This window comes from Pseudopodoces humilis, chromosome 4, assembly GCF_049639895.1.
Source record: "Pseudopodoces humilis isolate 2021_Gansu_Grassland_sample_001 chromosome 4, ASM4963989v1, whole genome shotgun sequence".
In the NCBI taxonomy this organism is placed as follows: Eukaryota; Metazoa; Chordata; class Aves; order Passeriformes; family Paridae; genus Pseudopodoces; species Pseudopodoces humilis.
Genome location: NC_142203.1, coordinates 43,871,488 through 43,893,995, shown reverse-complemented (window position 1 = coordinate 43,893,995; position 22,508 = coordinate 43,871,488). Strand labels below are relative to the sequence as shown.

The window sequence follows — 22,508 nt, the reverse complement described above, 5'->3', positions numbered from 1 at the left end:
TGTTCCTTAGGAACGACCCGTGGAACAGCACGCAGGCGTTCCGGGGCTGGGAGCACTGGCACTTGTGAAAAGAAGCGCCATCAATACGCGACTCGCAGGCTCTCAGGGGAAAGCGCGTTCTTTGAGCGGCTCCCGCCGGGATGGGCTTCCCGGCTCCCTGCCGGCGCTGTGTCCAACACGTTCTGCGCTCGGGAGCAGGGGCGTGGGGGAGCGGCCGCTCCTCTCCAAAACACGGCTGGAACTGAGACCGTGTCTCGTGTCCAGTTCTGGCCTCCGCAGCAGGGAAGAGACACGGAGCTACTGTGGAGGGCCACAAGGATGGTCAGGGGTCTGGCGCATCTCTCTTGTGCGGAGAGACTGCAGGAGCTGGGCCTGTTTGGTCTGGGGAAGACTGAGAGGGGATCTTATCAAAGCATAGAAACATCTTAAAGGTGGGTGCCAAGAGGATGGCGCCAGACTCTTTTCACTGGTGCCCGGTGGCACAGCATAGAGTAATGGCCTTAAACTAAAACACAGGGAGTTTCACCTTAACATGAAGAATTTCTTTACACTGAGGGTGGCAGAGCACTGGGACAGCTGCCCGGGGAAGCTATGGAGTCTCCTCCCTCTGTGGAGACACTCAAAACCCACCTGGACGTGTTCCTGTGTCACCAGCTTTAGGTGACCCTGCCTTGGCAGGGGGGTTGGACTGGGTGATCTCCAGAGATCCATTCCACGTAACAGTTCTGTGATTCTGTGTGAGATATCTCTAAGCACAAGGGAGGCGAGCGTGGCCCTGTGGAGCAGCTGGCTGCCCAAACCCGCCGGGGAGCTGGCGGTCCCACCGCCCGGCACCTACGGGACAGGCGCAGGCACCCCAAGCGGAGCGGAGCCCCGCGGCCTCCGCCCGTGGAGGGCCGGCCCGAGGCCGGACCCCCCCCTGCGCGGGCCGGGGGGGGGGGGGGGGGGGGGCGGCGCGGCCCCCGCCCCGCAGCGCCGCCGGGCAGGGCCGGAGCGGCGGCTGGGCGGGCGTGATGGGCGCGCTGCTGTGGTGGGACCCGCTGAGAGCCGGCAGCTCGGAGGTGGACTGGTGCGAGGACAACTATACCATCGTGCCCGCCATCGCCGAGTTCTACAACACGGTGCGTACGGCGGCGGTGCCCGATGGAGCGGGAGCGGCGGCCCCTCGTCGCCGGGGGACTGCGGGTGGGCAAGCGTGCGGCGGCGGGCAGGTCCCTGCTGCCTGCTAGCTCCGTCTCCTGCGGGGTTTTCTTGGGATTGTAGCATGCTCTCCAATGGCTGTCGACTTCTCCTTCGGTTGCTGGCGTGCTTAAAAATAAGGCATTTTTACCTAGTTTTTCAGGTATAAAATGGGGAGGTTTACTAGTCATGCTACTACCGGTAAGTAGTGTGTAGCAGGCCCTGTCCTTGTCTTTGTCGAGACTTGTGGTGGCCAAGCACCGAATTTTTGGTGCTAGATTGCCGTGGTCTAGTACCCATTTGCACAAACAGGTGTCAGCACCTTGATGGGTGTGCACAGCAGTGATGGGTCAAGATAAAAAAATACCTTGGTGTTTGGAGGCAAAACTGGGTTTCTCCCAAACATGTTTGGCTCCAGGAAGGCAAAGCTTTCATGGAGAGTCTGCTTTTAGGTTGCAGGATGAAGTCAGGAGTGTGTTTTTGGAAGAGGAGGAGGTATCTGTTTAAAAGAGCAACTGAAGAATGGAATGAGAGGGAAGAGGAATAACGGATAAGAGGAATATATTAGTTGCTATATTAGTATAAATAGTTGCTTCCTTCCAGTTAGTCATGGTTTACCCCCCAGTCTTCTCTCACCTTTCCAGTACCTTTCAGCTGCTGGAGAGAACTTAGAAAAACAACCACAGTAGCAGAGCCAGACTGCCCTGTACCACACAGCTTGGAAAGGGAGCCATGCTCCTGACATCCTCTTGATGTAAAGAATGGCAGTGACAGATCCATTAGAATAAGATAATCCATTGGGCTTTTGGTTAGTTTACCCTTCCATGAAAATCACGTGTCCATGAGCAAACCTGCAAATGCTGTTTTCTGTTCTGTAGGAGGTGGTGTGTGCATAGATGAGGAGCTGGAGCTTCTGCTTTGTCTCTTTTATATTTTAAAGTGTACAGGGCTTTTTTTCCCAAATTCCATCCTCTTTCCCTTTCAAGCCGTGTTTTTTTGACTGACAACACATAGTGGAAGAAGAAGTAGGTGTCTGGCTTCCCCTACTAGAGTTTGTATCATAGGAGGTTCTGCACATACAGAGCAAGTAATTCTGTGGTGAACTGTATACATTGCTAACTTGTTTTTTTCTTGTGCTTAGCTACCAAGGTCCTAAAGATGCTGTCTGGTCTGTTCCACTGAAGAATTTTGAGGGTGTGTGAGGGAAATTGTTGGCTTTTTTTGTGTGTCTGATGTCACTGTGTAAGAACCAAAAACAAAGGGAGGAAAAGGTTGGGATAAACAAGTTTTCGAAGACAGCAAATGTGATTTGTAGCCAGCTACACAGGGGGATGGGTATCCTTCTTCTGTATGTGCTGGCTCAGTCTGGAGTAGAGTGAGTTATCCTCATAGGAATGGGTATGGGGTTATGTTTTGTGTTGGAAACAGTGTTAATAACTCAGGCGTGTCTTCATTACTTCTAAGCAGGGCTTATTCAAGCCTTTTCTGCTTCTCACCTCGCCCAACTAACAAGTGGGCTGGGGATGCAGAAAACTTTTGGAGGGGACACAGCTGGGACAGCTAATTCCAGCTGACTCAGTGGATTTCCCAGGCTATAGGTATGGTGTCATGATCAGCATGTAGAGCTGCAGGAAGAAGGAAGCAGTTGGGGCCTTTAGGGTGGTGGTGTTTGTCTTCTCAAGTCACTCTTCCGTGTGATGGGGGCCTGCTTTCCTGGGGATGGGGAACACATGCCTGTCCATGGGGAGTGCTGAATGAATCCCTTATTTCACTTTGCTTGTGTGAACAGCTCATGTTTTCCCTATTGAACTGTTATTATCTTAACCCCCACAAGTTCTCTCACATTTACCTTTCTGATTTTCTCCCCCATGCTGCTGTGAAGGGAGTGGGCAAACAGCTTGGTATTGCTAAATTGCTGGGTGGGATTAAATCACAACACTGTACTGAGCTGATTAGCAGTAGTATAGAAGCTTGCCAAAATGCTAGAAGATACACTTGTGTCCAGATGAATAACTGAGGCTTCAGACAGGTAGACAGACACAGAAGTTTGCCCTAAAGCCTGCTGTGTCGTGGCAGCTATATACAAATCTAAGCTGTACAGTGAAAGGGGAGGAAAAAAAGAGGCAATGTTGAGGGTAGTCATGTTTAGGCTCTCTTCAGTTATCCCAAATCATTGTTAGGACTTGAATTCTGTATTAGGAACTTCTGAAAAAACACTGAATTGCAGTGGATCGAAAGGGTTATGCAACTGTGTCCTCAAAAAAACCAGATCCTTACAGGATAGTTATGAAGTTTTGGCCCTACTCTAAAAGTTCCTTAGGTGGCATCTAAATTTTATTCCTTCTAGGGGGAGTTTGTTCTGACTGATTCAAACTCTTGAAGAGCTAGGAAGCACTCTCCAGCAGACCTGAATCTGGCATCTGGGTCATTAAGCTTTAGATTTATACCTTGTTAATCCGCATTTTACACTGCCATGGCTGAGGTCAGAATTGTGGTTGAGGCCTCACACAATATTCATGTAAGCACAAAGCTGTAGCAGCTTATCTGAAACATATTTTTTAAAAAAATAATTACTTATTCTGGTGGGACTTAAACCAAAGCACTCAACTGATTTAGTTGAGATTAAATCAATAGGAGAAATCTGTTCAGAGGTGTTCTCTAAATTGATCAGACTAATTTTCTAAAACATACACAGGCTAGAGTTACCATGACTTTTGTCTAGCTAAAGTGATTCAGGTCTTACACTATTTCGGTAAAGAGGCCACAAAACACTCTGTAGCTCAGATTGAAGGAGTAGCTTTAAAAAAACCCTATTTTTTTCTTTTTTTTTCTTCTGAAATTAATAAAGTAATGTGTGCTGATGTGGTGTAACCCTACGTCAGACCATAACAAAAGCCTCCATGTGATCAAAATAATCTTTCCTGTGAAGAGGTATTTACAAAATAAAAGATGCTGCTTATGTTTTAAATACCTGAAGAGTGTATTTTTTTTTTCCTGTTGGCTGGGAAAGTCAATACCTAGCAATTCAATATGTGGCATGTAGTTATTGTAATTTCCATTTATGAAGAGAATTGCCAGGGTTTTATTCTTCTTCTTTTGTCCTCTAGTGGCATGGAAATAAAAGTTTTAAAAAGTTAAGAGGCAATCTCAAGAGTGTGACGCAATGCTTGTGCTCTCCCTACAGCATCTTTTTTTACCACTGAAGAGGTTTAGTGTATGTGAATGTGATGTTTAGGTACTAGGATATGGAGAATACACAATCTCTGATGTTACTGGGAGCTGCTTTAGTCCAGTTTTGCTTTCTGCTCAGGAAGACATGGTGCAGTACGTTTCTGTGGTAGTTGAATGCTGCAGCTGCTCTCTGGGAGATGCAACCAATAGTGGCAAACACATGAGCTTTGGTACGACTGCAGGAAACAAACTGTGTCAAGACTTCACACAGATGTGAGTGAAGTTGCATGATCATGATCTAAGCAAGCCCATTCTCTGTGTCCTATGGGCCTATGTCATGAATTTCTATAATATAATTAATTAGCTGAAAATTAAAACTAAAGATCCAGAATTGCATGAAGCCAAAAGAATGGAATGTTACTGATGGGCTATTTGCCTATTTTCCAGAACTGTAACATTTAATTATTGCCTTTTGCAGATGCAGAAATCTTATGTACTACTGATGTAAATTTTTGCACTTATCATAACTATCAAAGTATTTGAATTGTACGTTACCAAATCATGGGGGCTAATTGTGTAATAACATAAAAAATGCACATGCAGCGTACTTTCTGCAGCCATACTTTCTGAAGCAATACTTTAATATTGAAATTTTTAGTACTACAGTTATTTCAGCTTCTGAGATGTTAGGAAATCCTCCTGATGGCCACACAAAGAGTGTAAGTCATGCTCAGGCTCCAGTTTGCAAGGGGTTTCTTGCATTTGCAGACAGGACCTTAGCATGAGTTCACTGCCAGAGAAGCACTACCATAGCACAGAAGTGCTCCCTTGTTGGCTAATCACTTGTATAAATCTACATTGCTACAGCTGTGGTAAGTAGATCTAGTGTGTCCTTTATCATCTTGTTCCTAGGTGGAATAAGAACTTTCTAGCCAAATTTTAATCGATTGTGTTCACCTGATCTGATTTTCTTCATTGGTCAGTTTCAGCTGTAGAGATGGAAAAGTTTACTTCCAAACCACTTGGTTTGTAACCACCTATTTTTGCTCCTTGACACTTCCCTGTGGCCTAAAGGTGTATAAAAGCCTAAAATGCATAGAGCATTCCCACGCCCCCAGAGGACTTGTTCATATTCCATCATCCCTGCTTTTGCTGTATATGCTTCCTACCTGCTTTGGAGTGAGGAAAGCAGGTATGCTTCCTGTTCTGTGTATGTACCAACACATCAGGCACTGGGATCCTGGTCCATGACCGTATTCACAACTTTGCTGACAGTCTGTGCTGCATGGAGACCGGATGGGTTTTTTTGTGAATGAAAGTTGCTCAGGTGAACCTGTTTTGTTGAATGTGTAGGTTGCTTTACATGAGTTAAAACAACTTGATCTGCCTCTTAAAATCTTTTCTCACATCATGTTAAGAGGTTGACAACAGTAGGTGAATGAAAAAATTCCTACATTATTCTTGAATTATTTCTGCACTGAATTTTCATTATTGTAGGTACAAATTTGTAAGTCTCTGTGAAGAGACAGTCTGTCCCAATGGAATGTTCTTGACCCAGAGTAGTTTTCTCCATTAGCTTCAGAGTAGTATTGCTGGGTGTGATTTTCTCTTGTGCTTGGGCTAAGCAGGAAAACATTAAAAAGTGGAGGCTGGACACCCCTCCTGTCCTTTGGCCCATTGTGAAGCAGCAACATAGTGTTTTTATAACTTCTCAGTTACTGTGCAGTGGCTGGCCCTCAGCACTGGCAGCTCCTGGAAAGAACCAAGTGATCATTACTACAATGACAGTTCCTGCTAATTTATAGTAAAGTATTTTCAATATCTACAGAATCATACTTTAGGCTTTTTGTAAGCAAGAAAAAACAGAAAACATGCCTTCATTCAAATCATACATATACATTTAAAAAAACCCTACCAGTGATCTGAATTATAGCCTTTCCACCTTCCTATGACTAGTTTTCAATCATGTTTTGTAGTGGAGAACCAAGGGAAAAAATTGAAGTGTAAAAACTCTAGGCTCTCTTTACCCTGCACAAAACGGGTTCTAATTCTTTTAGCCTAGCATATTTCAGCCCTTCCAGACAGTAACTATTGCTCAGTAAATTGACTTCCAGAAAGCTTGTCTAGCTCTGCCTAATGCTTCTAGTGCTTTTTCCGTGTTAGGCTTGATAGCCATTGAGAGGGCAGGTCACTGGTCTCAATAGCTTGATCTTCTATGCTTTCTGAATTGCCAGTCTTGAATGTAGTAGGTTCTCAATAAAACTCCTTTGTGAATTGACTTGAATTAACTAGCTACATTTTACATTGCTGAAAGTTTTTATGCTGTTACTAATTTAATGATGTTAAACAAAACAAGTTGATGCTTTTGCAAAAAGCTAAAGCATAGGCAGAAACATGGATGTCATAATTTGTTGAGCTGGGGCTTCACTGAATGCTAAAATGTTATTATAGAAAGCCTGTGGATATTTAAGATTTGTTTATTTTCTGTCTTTGTGAGACTGTTTGTTTTTTTTCTCCTAGATAAGCAACGTCTTGTTTTTCGTTTTACCGCCCATATGTATGTACTTGTTCCGTCAGTATGCAATCTGCTTCAACAGTGGAATATATTTAATATGGATTCTGCTAGTCGTGGTTGGTAAGTTGATTATTCTGTGTTTGCCAATTAATGTGTGAACTGAGAGAGGACATCAGTTTTTCCTACTTGCACTTAACTGTTTTTTAAAACAAAGCAATCCTGACATCTGTGGAAGAATGTGCTTGTACTTGCTTAAAGCCAAAGCAGCCATAGTTTCTGTAGGGAAAATGCCTTTTCAAACTCAGTTTGGTGGGAATTTTGACCATAGTTCTGTTCCCTTCCAATCCTTCCTTGCATACTTTCTTTTTTATGTGTTTGGGTGTTAGAACCCCGGCCACAGAGAATTTCAGGCTTTCTGTGCTGACAGACACTAACCCACAAGAGAACACTGTATTTAACCTGAAGCCATAGAAAAACCTTCCAAAATTAAATGATAGAGCTAAAAATGTGAGTATGTAGTTTCAATAAAAGTGTGTTATATCACATAGTAGAAAATTTAGAGTTTAAAGTTTTGAGATACAGTAATACATATGTAGCAAGATGAAAGTTTTAGGGCATAAGCTTGTCTTGCTTTTTCACCCTCATGGGTTTGGGTGATATTGTGTAATAGAGTAGAATAGTCTGCAGTGTGGAGGACAGGTATTTAGTTATTGAGTTAAAAGTAAAAATAAATTAGTTAGCATTTTATAATTGAGTGGTTTACACTTAAAAAACCTTGTAGAAAAAGATCTAAGGCTCCACTTTTAGTTTATTAGCTTAATGTGTTAAAAGACTCACAGTTTGTGAAAATCTAACATAGATAAAAACAATAAACATCTGTGATTCCAGACAGGAATACTGTCTCTTGCTCATTAATCTCAACCCTAAAAAATAGAACCACAAGACATTTTACACTTGGGTTTACTCAGTCAGTAAGCAGTGCTCACCTTCTTTGCTTAAATGAGGGCTGAAATGCCAGGGCAACTCAAGAGAGGAATAGGGTTTTCATTGTACTGAGAAGCACAAAGATGTAGATGTGAGATTCTGAAGTTTATTCATTCCTGGAGGCACGTCAAGGGGATAATCAGAGCCCTCTGGGGTAGTGTGACAATTTCCACCTGTAAATCTGTATCGTGGAGTAGTCATCAGATGCTGCTTTTTTTCTTTGTCTTACCCATTCTTGTGCTATTGAGAAAATTCCGAAGCAGCATTTGGCATTAATTTCTGAATTTGTTTTGCTTTACACTTTTCCACCTGATGTTTCTTCATGTACATCTTTTCCAGTAGGAGCTGTCATTTTTAGCTTCTACTTTTGTAGTGTACTTTTCTTCATTATTAACAAGGATATGATGACTTGGATTGTCTCTTAGTAAAGCTGGTGGTTTTTATAACCTTTTCTAGATCAAATGGTAGCTACCATTTCCTGTGAAGTTCTGAGCATAAGCAGGGAGTTTCAGTCTATTACGGTACTGCAGCTGTTCATAATACTGTCTCTTGATTCATTCTTCCAGGAATTGGATCTGTTTATTTTCACGCCACCCTCAGTTTTTTAGGCCAGATGCTGGATGAGCTGGCTATTCTCTGGGTTCTGATGTGTGCTCTTGCCATGTGGTTCCCTAGGAGATACCTGCCTAGAGTTTTTCGAAATGACAGGTAATCATAAAATGATACATGTACACTTTCATGTCTTTTGAAACTTCTTGTGCTAACACCTAAACCTGCACATAATGGCACCAAGTTATCAACCTTACCACTATCATTGCTATTTTTTCATAATCCACTCTCTTCCAGTTGCATGTATCTCAATCAGCCCATTTTGTTCAAAATTCCTGAGTCAGCAGTTGCTGAGAATGGGATTTGTGTCCTGTAACTTTAGGTGATGAGATGAGATTACGTGCTTCTGTGATTGTCTGTTCTGGTCGATTCTAGGGAGACTATTATATAACTTACAGCTAATGTAGGAGAAGCCATCTTTCAGTCTTCCTTTTGTATATCCTGAAGGGTACATACAAGTGAACCTATGGAAGTCAGTTGATTGTTCATCTGAATTTTTAAAACAATGGTCAAGGATGGTGTTTAGGTATTCCAAAATGAAGTGTTTCTTTAGAAACCTATTGTTGTAAAGGGATTTTTTTCTTTCCCTTGCAGGTTTAAAAAAATACATTATAGCCAGTTTAAATAATTTGGTTGTGGTTTGTCCCCCATAAAATGATTGTGTTGTTCTTTTATGCAGTAAAGAGGTTGAGGTAATGGAGAGGCTTGAATTGCAGCATCAGTGTTGTTCTCGCTGAAGATTGCTAAGACTGCTGCCTTTTGCCCTCTTTCACTATTACTCTCTGCAGGAATTTGTTTGATTGTTAGGGGGTTTGTATGTTTGTTTCTGGATAGTACGCCAGATTAGAAGTTGCTAATGCATGGAGGAAAGTTTGGTGCCTAGACTGACTATACCTCAAAATAACTTGCACTGGGTAGAGTGTACCTTTAATTACTGTATACAGCCTATGTGCATGGCCCACTTCTCTTCAATGTCTTCATGGATTACCCACACTTGGACACAGGACTGGAAGGAATACTAAGTTTAATGACCACACAAAATTGGGAGGAGCTGTTAAATCCCTTGAGGGCAGAGAGGCCTCCACAAATGAGAGCAGTCATGATCCTGGGTTCAACAAGGGAAAGTGCTGGATTCTGGGATGGGGCAACCCTGGATGTTTGGAGAGACTGGGAAATGAGATGCTTGAAAGCAGTGCATGAAAAGGGACCTGGGGGTCCTGGTCAATTGAAAGCTGAACATGAGCCAGCAGTGCCCTGGCAGCCAGGAGGGACATGTACAGGATGTCCTGGGGGGCATCAGGCACAGCATCACCAGCGGGGCAAGGATGACGATTGTCCTGCTCTGCTCTGAGCTGGGGCAGCCTCAGCTCCAGTGCTGGGGGCTGTTCTGGGTGCCACAACATCAGAAATACATCAAACTAGATGAGTTAGAGAGTATCCAAAGGAGGAAAAAGGAAGATGGTGAAGGATCTGGAGGGGAAGCTGTATGAGAAGTGGCTGAGATCACTTGGTTTGTTCATTTTGGTGAAGAGGAGACTGAGGGGAGACCTCATTGCAGTCTTCCAACACCCTAATGAGGGGAAAGGAAGGGGCAGGAACCAGTCTCTTCTCTGTGCTGACCAGTGACAGGACCTGGGGGAATGACCTGAAGCTGAGTCAGGGGTGGTTTATGTTGGGTATTAGAGAAAGATTCTTCACCCAGAGGGTGGTTGGAAACCAGAACAGCTCCCAGGGCAGTAGTGACAGCACCAGCCTGACAGAGCTCAAGAAGCCTTCAGACTGCTCTCAGGCGCATAGTGTGACTCTTGGGGATAGTGCTGTGCAGGGTTAGAAATTTGAGATGTTGATCCATCTGGGTGCCTTCCAACTCAGCATGTTCTATCATTCTGTATGGTTTAATGGCTTTGTTGCATTGGTGTAAATTTAGTAATTCTGCTTATTACAACAGTGTTATTATAGAACATTGTCAACAAGCTTTACTGGTGTCTTTTGGTTTATGGTGTGACTCTTAGATATCCAGTTCGAGTGAAGAATTCAGAGTGCTTAATTTATGTGTAGTTTATGTAAATCCTGTAAATGAGCCCCCAGAAGCCTAGAGGTTCCATTTTGTCCATTAGTGTCTTCTGATATTGCAGGGTAGGTTCATAGTATGGATCAAGAAACTATTGGGTTCTAAAGGAATAACAACACTTTTGGGGTGAAATACTGTTTCTGTTTAACTTTGTGTTAAAACTGTAAATACTGAGAATAAAGTTCCTAGTGTATCCTTCCACTTCTCAGAGAGTGTGTCAAGACAGTTACTTTTTAGGGAAGATCTTGATTCCTTTCTGAAGTGTGCAGACACTGGACAATGAACCTGTGTTGATTTGAAGGCAAACCAGCAGAAGGAGTTAACTCCACACAAATACCTTGAGAGCCATTCCAAGTCAGACTTACAATTTGGCAGGAAAAATTTGCAGTGAAGGCGATAGTACAGAAACACTGGCTTAAACTGACAAAGTCAGAATATGCCTAGACACCCTGTTGGTCAGGGTGGTGGCAGCAGTCCCATTGGAGTGATGGATGTGGTCTTGTCGAAGCAGTGTTCCTGTAGAAAGGTCTAGTCCTTCTCTGGAGTTCCAGTTGTGGTTATTGAGAGCTCTTGTCCTCTGGGAATCCAGTGGTGGTATCGTGGTATCCCAAGTCCCATATTATATACAGGTAGGAATGTTAGGTACCTCTCCTCAGGGTGGGGCATCTCACAAATTCTTTGACTCATTCTGGGGAATCCTTGATGGCCTATGAGCGGAGATGGCTCTGCTTTAGGCTGAGTGTGCATTGGGTAGCTGCTGCAAATGACTGACCATTTAACAGCTCATCAGAAGGTGCTATAGGTGATGATAGAACACATACCTTACATTGTAATCCAAGACAAAACCCTAACCTAGAACATGTTTAGTTAATACTTTTAAATTTTTTGCTTTGCCTGACTAATCCTCTAGTATTATGTCTATTGTGTGCTCACAGCTGTACTCTTCCCTTTCTTCATCCTCATCACACTTTGAATTTTCAATGCTATTGAAAAATGTTATTATCTATGATGACACATTTGTGATGTATTTGTTCATTAAGACATTCATGTCGGATCAGAACTTTCTACTTAAGTAACTTGTTGCTTTCCAGCAGAAAGAAACACTTTAAAGCAAAAGGCAAATGGAATGAGCCTAGGTGAAGGTAATGACATTTGTGGCCATGGAATGTTACTGTACAAATATATTGAGACCCTACTTCAAACACTGAAGGCCATCCTTGGACAACAATTGTTTTAAAAGGCTATGGTCCAGTAATTAAAAGGCAGTGCAGTGATCCTCTTCCTGCCATAGCCCAGCCATAGGACTGAATGTGGATTGTTTCAATTGCAAACCTGAAGTTTAAACAACAGTTAACATATATTTAATTTAAAAGTTGTCAGGCTGTCTACATAGGGCACAATGGTGATTTCGTATTTGCTAAGAATATACCAAATCTTAGTCTTATAAAAAAGTCTGGGAATTTCTTACCTTTTGAATTTGATTAAGGAAATGTTCTAACTTAGCATGTCAGTTTCAGTATCTTTGAAGGCTCTAAAGAGATAAAGGAAAGTAAAGCAGACTGTAACATAACTCTAGAAGTTAGGGCATTTGCAATAAGAAAATATTCTAAAAATCCATGTTACAAGCTTGAAGAATGATGAGACAGAACATTTCTGAGGAAGTACAGTGCTGTGTGAAGAGGTAGACCTAAATTTTGTTACATTATTAAGATAACGTTGAAATTTCTGGGTTTAGTAATTTAAAGTTTTGAATCAAAAGCAGTTTTTCTGCCCATATAAATTCTGTTCAGGAGCCGATTTAAAGCTGCTGTGGGTGTCCTGTCTGGAATTACCACCTGCCTGGCCTTCATTAAGCCTGCCATTAACAACATCTCGCTAATGACACTGGGAGTTCCCTGCACAGCTTTGCTCATTGCTGAGTTGAAGAGGTAAGTAGAATTCTTCTGAATGTAGGCAGTGTTGCCTTCTCAGATCCTTAGAACACTGTGAGATGATATACTAGATCTGGCTTTAGTGCTTGTGACATCAGATCAGAAATTCTTCTACTGCATACAAGAGCAAATCTAATATAAATTTGCTTGGCTGTTCAGATATTTTTTTACAAGGATTTTTTACAAGGATTTCTTTTTCCTAGGACATTATAGTAGGTCACATATTTTCTGTGTTCTAGCAACGTACCTCTTTCTGCAACCTGATTTAACTCAAACTTGTTTATTTATTGTGAAATTAGGGCCCAGGTTTGGCTTTATGGACAGCATTTTTTCTGAATAGTGTGCGTAAGGGTGAGGTGATGGCATGGTTGCAGTCTGGATGCTAGTGGGAATGTGAAGCAAGGCCCAAGCACATGTGGAAGATGTTCCAACTCCCAAAGTCGTACTGTGAGTCTTGCATGACTTTGTTATCTGATACGAAAAATATGATGGAGTCAGAGTGACAAAGATAAGGTTAATCACTACATTTTGGAGGATAGGTGTTAGTCAAGGCTGTAGAAAACATAAAACTAGAATGCAAATAGAGAAGAACCTGAGACAAATTTTCACATTTTAGACAGTTACTCTGTTATAGGGATACCAGCAGCTGTCCAGAGACTTTTTTTTCATCTCTACGCTCACTGTGAAAAGGACCGGAGGAGTACTAGCATTTGAACTTGTCCTTCTCCAATGTCTGAGAAAGATTTTAAAACTTACACCTGCTCTTATATGTTGCATATGTCCATCAAAATGAGTTAGAGCAAAATGTCTTCATTCTGATTGTGTCTGTTAAAGTCGAGTTTTTTCTGTTTGCTACATTACCCTGATCTGCCACTGCTATACAATGGAAGCCCCTCCAGACAATGTTTTGTGTAAAGGTGTTCATGAGTCTTCTCATTAGACATCTTTCCATGTATTTCTGTGGTCAAAGACACTTGGAAAAAGCACACAAATTAGTTGTGGACAAGGTCAGTACTGGAACAATGTTGGTAGTGTCTCATTTTGACGACAGCATGAAGTAGCTACTGACAGAGCAAAGGGACATCTGGTTGTGGCATTGGATAGTCTGTGAATTGTCTGTCAGTTCCGTATCAATTTTCCAGGCATGAGCTCCTGCGAAACTTGAAAGAACAAATTGCTAGTGTCTCCTAAGTTTGAGTACTGTTGTTTCAAATCTAGGAATTGGTATACCTACTGGTATTTGTTTCTTAAAACTTTCTGCAGGGTCATTCTCCTGGTTTGGGACAGATTTGGGAGGAAATCCAGCATCATAAAGTCACCCTAGGACAGTCATATGTTACTAAAATGTCTGGAGTTTCCCAGTCTTTTTTTTTAGAGAGAGAATTAAGGACACAGATGGACCTTCATTTTCAATTGTTGAATAAGAAGAGACCAGGAGTGACATAGGGCCCTCTCTATTTGTGCATTGGGATGGTTTAATACTGCTGATATTTGTGGATTAATTTCTAAGTTAAAAGGCAAATAAAAAACTTTTATTTTAAGCTATGCTGATCCTTTCAAAATGTGAAGGGTTACATTCTTGTAAAGTGAGAGGTAAGGAGTCATCTCATCCCCTTTTGCAGGGGGAAAACTAAGCATTTTTTAAAAGGTTTGATATTTTTCCATTCTGTGCTACCATAGCCGGGAGGGGACTTCACATCCAAGTCTGGCAGTCTGCAGTGGAAATTTTTCTGTGAAATAAGTACTTGGGGAAGAAAGGAGAAGTTGCTTCTGTTCCATGCTGAAGTTTTTGATATTTTAGACCAAAATTCCTTGTTGTTAATCCTATTCTAGGCTGTGTCAATTTTGTACAGAATTCTGGGGAATCAGAACCACTGTGTTTTCAAACAAAAGTTTTCTGCTTAATGTTTGTCTTTGATGAGGAGATAACATTGTCCCAAAAGAGCATTACATTCTTAGATGTGGACCTGGTAAAGTGAAGTGTATGGCTAGGAAGTACTGTGGGTAGGAGGTGATCAAAAGAGCAAAAGATGACAGTCAAGTGTCCGTGAAAGACAAAGAAATTGTTAAACTTAATTCTCATTTTTGTCACAACAAATCCATTCCTGTGTTTCTTAGAAAAAAAAAGAAAAAGCTCTACTAGAAGATGGTATCAATGGGAAGATGGATGTGTATCCTTTGATTTTCCTAGTCCAAACCCTTGAGATTATAATGCCATCAAATTAGTAGCGATTTAGAGAGTTACCATCAGGAATATAACTTCTTCCATGTGCAGATAGATGCTAGAATGTTGTTGCTCAGCTGACTTCTGAGCTTTGAACAGTGAAGGTTTACCCTTGTTTCTGGTCTGACCATTATTATTTGATTCTTCTACTGGAAATCTGACTGGGGGGGGGGAGCCTTCATTATCGCAGGTTCCTTTATTCCCTTGACTAGAAGGTTAAGCTAGTTGAAAGTTTAAAATACTCCTTAGGCTAGAAAGGGAGATACCAGTGTAAAATTCAATCAATCAACATTGCACTGGTTTGAAGAAAACCTGTAGTGCTTTTTTGGGGGTTTCAAGACATTAGAAGATAATGCTGCTGGAAGTGTGTATTTAAGTGTCCCTTAAATAGCAAATTTAAGAGACTGGAAACTCCAGCAAAGACTGGAGCTCACAAGTGTTTGCAAAAATGCTGATATTTGAATAACTGTTTTTTGTTAAACAGAGAATATTGTGCATTGTGTAGACGAAAGGGGAAATAGAAGTGCAAGATCTGTGGGATTCAGTTTGTTTCAGAATAGAGTACTACAGGATCAGGGCAGCATGAATTTGTCTTTTAGACCTTCAGCTAACAACTTCTGTTTTAGTTCTTATCAGTGTCCATGTCTGTTGAGAAATAAAAGAAAAGCTACATGTCCGTGGTGGTATTTGCATTACATCTCTTCATTGTGGTAAAAGCTGTGGCTTTGCAGTCCCCTGCTTCCTCAGCAAGTATGTCCTCACCCCGTCTGAAGCACAGTTACTGAAGAAACTGATGGGTGGATCATGATCTCAGAAAACCCAGGAGTATTGGAGAGATCAGCAGGCTGTGCTCTTCTTGGTGTGATCTTTCTGCCTTAAAGTAGTTCTTTGCAGAGTACCCTACAATATCTAGACTTAAGTTTATAAGAGTAATTTCCAGTGATAGTGGTACTGAGCCAACCTGTCATTATAGTCTGTACCATTGCTATGGCAGATCTTGCACTGGGTAAGTAAGCCTTCAGTTTTCCTTTACAACCTTGAATTCTTTGAACCATGCAGGGTAAATGCCTTTTCCTCTTGGTATTCAGGTAGTCAGGTCCTGACTAAAGGAGCTCCTAAGTTTGAGGCCAAACCTCTTATCTTTAATCGGATGCAGTTGCATGTTTATCTTCTTCAGACATGTCCAGGAAAGCCTCATATTCTTAGTACACACACCCTTTCCTTTGTCAGAACGCACAAGTACTCATCTCAGTGATGTTGTTTTATCCGTCACATAAACAAAATTGATTCATATGCGTATCTGCTTAGGTATGTGGTTTAGTGCTGTTGGGAACAGTAGCACCTCTCACTGAGGAATATAAATGCCTTAGCATTAACAGAAGTCTTTATACAGTACAAATACAAACAAATCTGAGCATTTGCTGCATGGCTAGTTGTTTAATCACTAATTACACCCCTCCCTAGGTACAGGAATAATTTGATGTTTACCCACCATTGGTACACTGGTATTTAAGATTATACCCAAAATACAGCTACTGATAAAAAGGTTTGTTTTGTTACCTCACCTCTGCCTTGCATTAGAGCCAGACTTACTGTAAATGAAGTTCATCTGTTAAGGACATTTATAGTGGAGTCGTTATAATGATATGTGTTCGGCATTGTTTTATAACTATTTATGTTTTTCTCCTTAGGTGTGAAAACCTGCGTGTATACAAACTGGGTCTCTTTTCGGGTCTTTGGTGGATGCTAGCACTTTTCTGCTGGATCAGTGACAAAGTGTTTTGTGAGATCTGGTCCTCATTTAACTTTCCCTATTTGCACTGTGTATGGTAAGTGTTGTGTATAAAGTCCAGAACTTAATTCAAATGTGATCCGTCCTCATCACATACCCTTCTGTGCTGCTTGATGGCTATTTCTGGTTAGTTCTAGACAGAATTAATGGTAAGATTTTATAAGCCCATAACAAGTCCTGTGCTACTCAGGGTGGTGGATTTAGGAATCTCTTAGGCCTAATTGTCTTAAGCCACTAGGTTAATTAATTGTAACAGAATTCCTTGCCATACTGGTTACTAAAAACGATAGCTATGACTATGAAAACTTAAACTGCCATTGATAATGATTGTAATCCTCATGATGAATGAGGATTAATGATTAATTAATGATGGTGAAGTGGAAGAGCAGTGGAGGGCTTTGATCCCTTTTCTCTTTTACCACTCAGCAAATCATAGTTACTTATTTGAGGTGCCATATCAGATTTCTGCACATACCTGACAGGTGTAGAGAAGCCAAAAAGCTGGAGCCTGTTTAGACCAGGGATAAACTACAGTTTTATAGTTTTCCTTGCACTCTATATTCTTTGCCTCCGTGCAATGGACAGACAGCAATGCTGTGGGTGGCTTGTGATAAGATGGTGAAGGACAGACTGATTGTAAAGTATGATGATACAGTTAATTGCTTTACTGAATTTTTATTACTGATTCTTTTTCTTCCTACCTTTTTTTTTTTTTTTTTCTTTCTTGCCGGCTATTCTCAGGCATATTTTGATTTGCCTTGCGGCATATCTGGGATGTGTCTGCTTTGCTTACTTCGATGCTGCCTCTGAGATCCCTGAGCAGGGCCCTGTCATAAAGTTCTGGCCCAGTGAAAGGTGGGCATTCATTGGAGTTCCCTATGTCACCCTCCTCTGCGCACACAAAAAAACATCTGTGAAGATGACATGAAGTTGGAAGCCATGGAATGGGGATGGATTTTCAACTTATATTCCAGCAAAGACACTATTTATATAATGATAAGTTACTAGTGTTGTATTTTCTCTTCTTCCTAAGATAGGCAGCACTTCAAGTGTCATAGGAAGAGAACGGAAGTGTGTTCATTCTTCTCTGAAGAAGACAGAGGAAGCAAGAACATGGGGGCACTTGAGCACTAAAGTAACCAAATGGCTTCTTTGTTTTTTGCACTGTGTTTTTGATGTAGCATTTCCCTTGATAAAAGCCCTTTTCAAATACCAGGATCAAGGAATGATCTTTTTGTAGTAGGTCACCTTTAGTGCTTGATCCACTTCTTTTGTAACTTTGTTTGCAAAAGAAGGCAGTCCAAGATGCCTACATGCCATCCTGTGTCCTTCTTAGCTCTGATTTTGCTGCACTTACACATGGCCACAAGAGAGTGCTCGAAGTCCGTGCTATTCCCAGCCTGGTGTGGCACCAGGCTGTGCATCACTTTGGATCACAGAATATAGGGTTGCTTTCCCAAGTACAAAAGGAGATGAAGCTGCAGTTTGCAGCTGGATTATTCTGTAAGTGCAATTAGGCAGTGTAAATGCAGAGGGAGCTGACAGAAGTCCCTAAAACTAGGTAAGAGTTCAAGGATTTTATTGTATTTCCACTGTCCTGTGAATACTTATATGCTGCATATTTCCTTCTTGCAGAAATGTCACAGAAATCTCTCTCTACCTCTTGAGGCATGTTTGGTCTTGAATTTGGCATTGAAGTGCTCACAGAATTGTGGACATTACCTTCAGTAAGATCTCAGGTCAGCATTGATTGACAGTGTGATTACACTGTAAAAACTCATAGGTGCCTAGCTGCATGTCTAATTTAAGAGCTGTCTTCTCACCAGTGCATTGCAAAGTGATGTAAAAAATAGTCCAGTGCTCTGCTGGTTATACTTAGGAAAAAAGTAAGTAACTGCTTAAAAGCCAGGCTGAAGACCTAGATTTCAGTGAGCAATGAAATGTGATATTGAGTCTTGCATTCTTGCAAAAGATTCTGATTTTTCTGGGTGTTTTCAGTTCATTTTGTAAAGACAAAGGATGTTTTAGGTCCATTCAGTTTTAAGGTTATTGGTGTGGAGGTTCAGAAATGGCTGTAGTTCTTGCAAGCAATTAATACAAGGCCTGTTTAAAAAAATTGTGCAAATTCCAGGCATGTTTTTCAAGTATGAGCAATTGTAGCTGCTAACAGCTGCAGTTTTGGAGAAAGAAGGGTCTACTCACATTCCTCAGAACTCTAATATCAGACCTCTAAGTGGGATAAGGCTTTGAATGTACACTTTTGTTAATAAGTATCATTTCCTTTTTTAGTAGTTGACCATGAAATACGATTTTCTCTTTTACCTACATGTCTCATGTCATACTTGTTTTTCATCAATGCAAAAATGTACTCTATACAGTATAATCTTTATGAAAGCGGCTTTTAGCAAGAACTTTGGGCTGAATTAATTTTCAAGAGTTTAAAAACCTTTTAAACTTTTATATTAAAAATTATGCTTAGAAAGCAAGAAGAGTATCAGCTGTATACTGATACTCTTGTACCAAATTGTTAGTGGGAGATACCACTTTTTTTTGAGACCTTCAAAATGGGTGAGTAGACTACTGTCAGATGACTGCCAAATCATAAAAGCAGCATAAAGCCTTTCCAATGGAATAGTACATATTTATACCACTTGCTAGTAGATTTGAAACATCTATTTTTTGGCACACAGTGATAAAATTTTTTATGAAATCTCTTTGTGAAAATTTATGCGGTGATGTTTGTTACTCTTTGAAACACAGCTATTTTTTTCCTTTTCCTTCCTCTCCCCCCAATTATGAAATGCTCAGCTTCAGACACTTCTCAGGTATTAAAAGTTCTATTATTAGATCCTTATAAAGATAGGATTGCTGGCTGGAACCCAGCTAAGTTTTCTGATGCCTAACATGGTCCTACTTTGAGTAAGACTTTTTGATAGTGTTTGCTAAATTATTATGTTATGATAAATAAGTTATTTTCAGTATTGCTTGGGAAGCTAATAACTGCAGACATAATGTACTATTCAAAGTGACTGGAGCCTTTCTACTTAATATTTTGCTTGAAAGCAACCTCTGACTCACAGGGCTCTAGTTAATCTGCTGTCAGTTGCTGTCTTCTACTCTGCAGAGTCTGACTGCTCACAAGGAAGTAATTTTGTAATTTAAAAAATCTCAGAAGGGCATTCAGCTGTTGAAGAAGTAAATTAATGCAGATAACAGGCCAAGAGTCATGTCCTGTATTTTTATTATCTAATATCTTTTTTACCCTTTGTGGGAGATTTTGTGAACAAAGATTGTTATGTGTTGTTCAAAGCTTCACTGTAAAACTTGTTGGTGTATTCCACTGTAGCAGCAGCTTACCACTTTTAGATTTAGTTATTGCACTTTACATTAAATTAGTATTAACTTATATAACCAAAAATAGCTACACTAATTTTAAAAAATAAAATTGGATTTTTTTACAAGATTCACAGTTTTACAGATTGCACCTACACTAATAATAATATTAGTACCCAAAGAAGTATATGATTGGCATATGGGAGGGTTTGTGCACTGGATCATACAGATTGATAGAGAATGCACAAGGAGCTGTATTACATTACATGCTGTATAAAGTGATTTATATGTGCCTGCAGGTTTTAAAGCCCCAGAATGCTTTCTTTACTGCCAGCAGGAAGTGATTTAGTTCCTAGTGCTTAGGTTTAGTTAGTATTTTAGTCTGTTTAGTGGGATGCAATACTGTGAGTGTTTTGTAAATATTGACATGTGATATCCATCATTCCTTTAATGTTAAACTTCAGGTTTTTCAAGAAAGGATACTTATTTTTCAGTGGTGGCGAACGCTCAATTCACAGTCATTAACAACTCAAGAAGTAATGTGTAAGGAGTGGTGTGGGGTTAGGGGTTTCTTCTATCTCCGTTTAAGTTTGTATACCAAATGTTTATGGAAAATATGTAATACTTTGCAGCATTAAACTGTATTTGGAGTAAATATTGTTTGTTTTTTCATACATCATGTTTGTGGAGAACAGTGCAGCTGCCAGTATAATGCCTTGAACTATGAGGATAATTTTTTTCCTTACACAGTTATCAGTAATTCTGACTCTCAGGAGGAGGGAGACTGCATTAGATTTGAGACCATTAGTTAGTGAGATAGTGATTACTTTGCATATCAAACTGGTTTTTGCGACTAGAACAAATACTTGAAAACTGCAAGCCTGTGAATCAACAAAGACAAGTAGCAAGAAATGGTTTAACATGAGTTGCCTGTATTTCCACAAATAGAAAAAACTGGGTCAGAGTGAGTACATCTGGGAGAACAAAGTGGGGATCTTCAGTGTATGTTATCTAAGACTGCACTTCCAATTTAAGGGAGTGAGATTGTGGCTATATAGTAGCCTTGCACCTGCCCTTCCCCTCCTGCTTCCCTTTTACCATGGTTCCTCTCACTTCATGTAAAAGACCATTTTTGAGACATTCATGGATCTTCATAAGCAATTATAATCAAGCCGGAAATAGCTGTTGTGTGAAGGCATAGCTATAATTCAAGAATGTTACTCACTCAGAATTAATGTCTGTGACTGCTAAAAATTCAAAAACAGCTGGTGGGTTGGCTCATACATTGTTGTGTCACTCAGTCTGCTCTTATCTGGAATTTATGGACATGGTTTCCCATGGAAACAAGAGGAGTGTCATCATACCACTGCATTTCCCTGATAGCTTCAGAGCTCCATGCTTATTTTGCCCAAATCTTACAGAGGCAAGAGCCTTGGAGGTAATTTTCTACAAACTGTGCCAAAGATGGTCAAGTAGAAGAGCCAGACCTCTGAAACAAGCTATTGTTAAGATAATAGCAAACTTACCCAGGAAGGAAATCAAACCAGTGCTCAGGTTCTGGATTTGCTTTCCCTGTGGCTTGTACCAGTTACAGCATCCAGAGCTCCTTACACATGGAAGGGATTTCTCATGCTTCTGTTCCAGAGATAGAGGAATTACTTGTGTGACACACAGAGATCAACATTTTGCTCCAAACTTACAAGGCAGAAACTCCCCCGAGAGGTTGGTTGGCAATGTTTTGTATTGCTATACTTCAGGCTGTCAGTTAAACACAGTGCAAGCTGAGAAAGACTGCAGTTTGAAGGAGATGACTTCCATGCCACAAACTCGGGAACCATAAAAACCTGTTTGTAAACTTCCAGCATGTAGGGAGGAGGTGAGTAGGTGTTGGTTAAAAACAAGTTGTGTCTACCTAATTTAGTTTTCTTCTACAGCAGGCTATTTGCTGTCACTGTGGCTATAGAAGAAACTGTACTATTAGATTTTGACACATAAGCATTCTAGCATGGTTTGACAGGACATTATCATAAAAGTGATAGAAAATCTGTGTTTGATGGAAATTCTGTCTGTGGATTTGTGTAAAATTGTTTGGATATCTGTTCCTGAGCTGTTCTAGGTGATGCATTATAAAATTAGAAGAAGGTGTAAAGTGGACCTCAGCAGAAAGTCCTTCCTGGGTCACCTTCTGTTTAATTGCTCAGCAGTGCCCACATAAAAGTTACTGATAAAGTCTGGGAAGATTGTGCATGCCTTGAGAAAGAAGTCTAAAATCCAAAGGTGGGTGGCTGAATTGTAAAAAAACCAAAACAAAACAACAAAATTGAGTAAGGACAATGTATTAAGCCTATATAGTTACTATTGACAATGCTGAATGCAGAATAACTAGGAAAGGAGTCCTTAATACAAGAACTAAAGGATTAGTATGGATCAGGAGCCAAATATAATACAATAATGTTGCAGTCTGCAACTGCAGGATCATGTCCAGGGAAGCTACAGTTACCAGGAACCAGCATGGGACAAGAACGAGGCGGGCCTCTCTTCATGAAACCATTTATTCAGCATGGGAATAAACTCAGATCCAGAGACAGAGAGCCCTGAACAAAGGCAGGGTGATGGGTTTTGAGGGACAGAACCAGGGTGGAGTTCAGGGTCAGGGACCACTAGGAACACAGCAAAGGAGAAACCCTAGGGGCTCAAAC

At 40.9% G+C, this 22,508-nt stretch overlaps 1 protein-coding gene across 2 annotated transcripts; it reads left to right on the top strand.

Annotated features, from left to right (window-relative positions):
- The first annotated feature begins 66 nt into the window (after positions 1–66).
- Positions 67–20,453, top strand: ACER2 (alkaline ceramidase 2). Of its 2 annotated transcripts, none has more exons than XM_088054477.1 (6): positions 67–431; positions 6,871–6,985; positions 8,416–8,557; positions 12,320–12,457; positions 16,376–16,513; positions 17,218–20,453. In XM_088054477.1, exons 2-6 carry the CDS (start codon positions 6,910–6,912, stop codon positions 17,402–17,404), a joined length of 681 nt encoding a protein of 226 aa, XP_087910603.1. In that variant the 5' UTR covers positions 67–431; positions 6,871–6,909; the 3' UTR covers positions 17,405–20,453. The 2 variants fall into 2 exon arrangements, with proteins under 2 accessions (XP_087910603.1, XP_005522717.1); XM_005522660.3 differs by lacking the exon at positions 67–431 and adding an exon at positions 1,000–1,121.
- Positions 20,454–22,508: the final 2,055 nt, after the last annotated feature.

Excerpts from the sequence above, each read along its gene's own strand:
- ACER2 (XM_005522660.3), top strand. The coding sequence starts at position 1,014 with ATGGGCGCGCTGCTGTGGTGGGACCCGCTGAGAGCCGGCAGCTCGGAG. Across the intron at positions 1,122-6,870 it reads TCGCCGAGTTCTACAACACG|ATAAGCAACGTCTTGTTTTT; the intron begins GTGCGTACGGCG and ends TTTTTCTCCTAG. Across the intron at positions 6,986-8,415 it reads GATTCTGCTAGTCGTGGTTG|GAATTGGATCTGTTTATTTT; the intron begins GTAAGTTGATTA and ends TCATTCTTCCAG.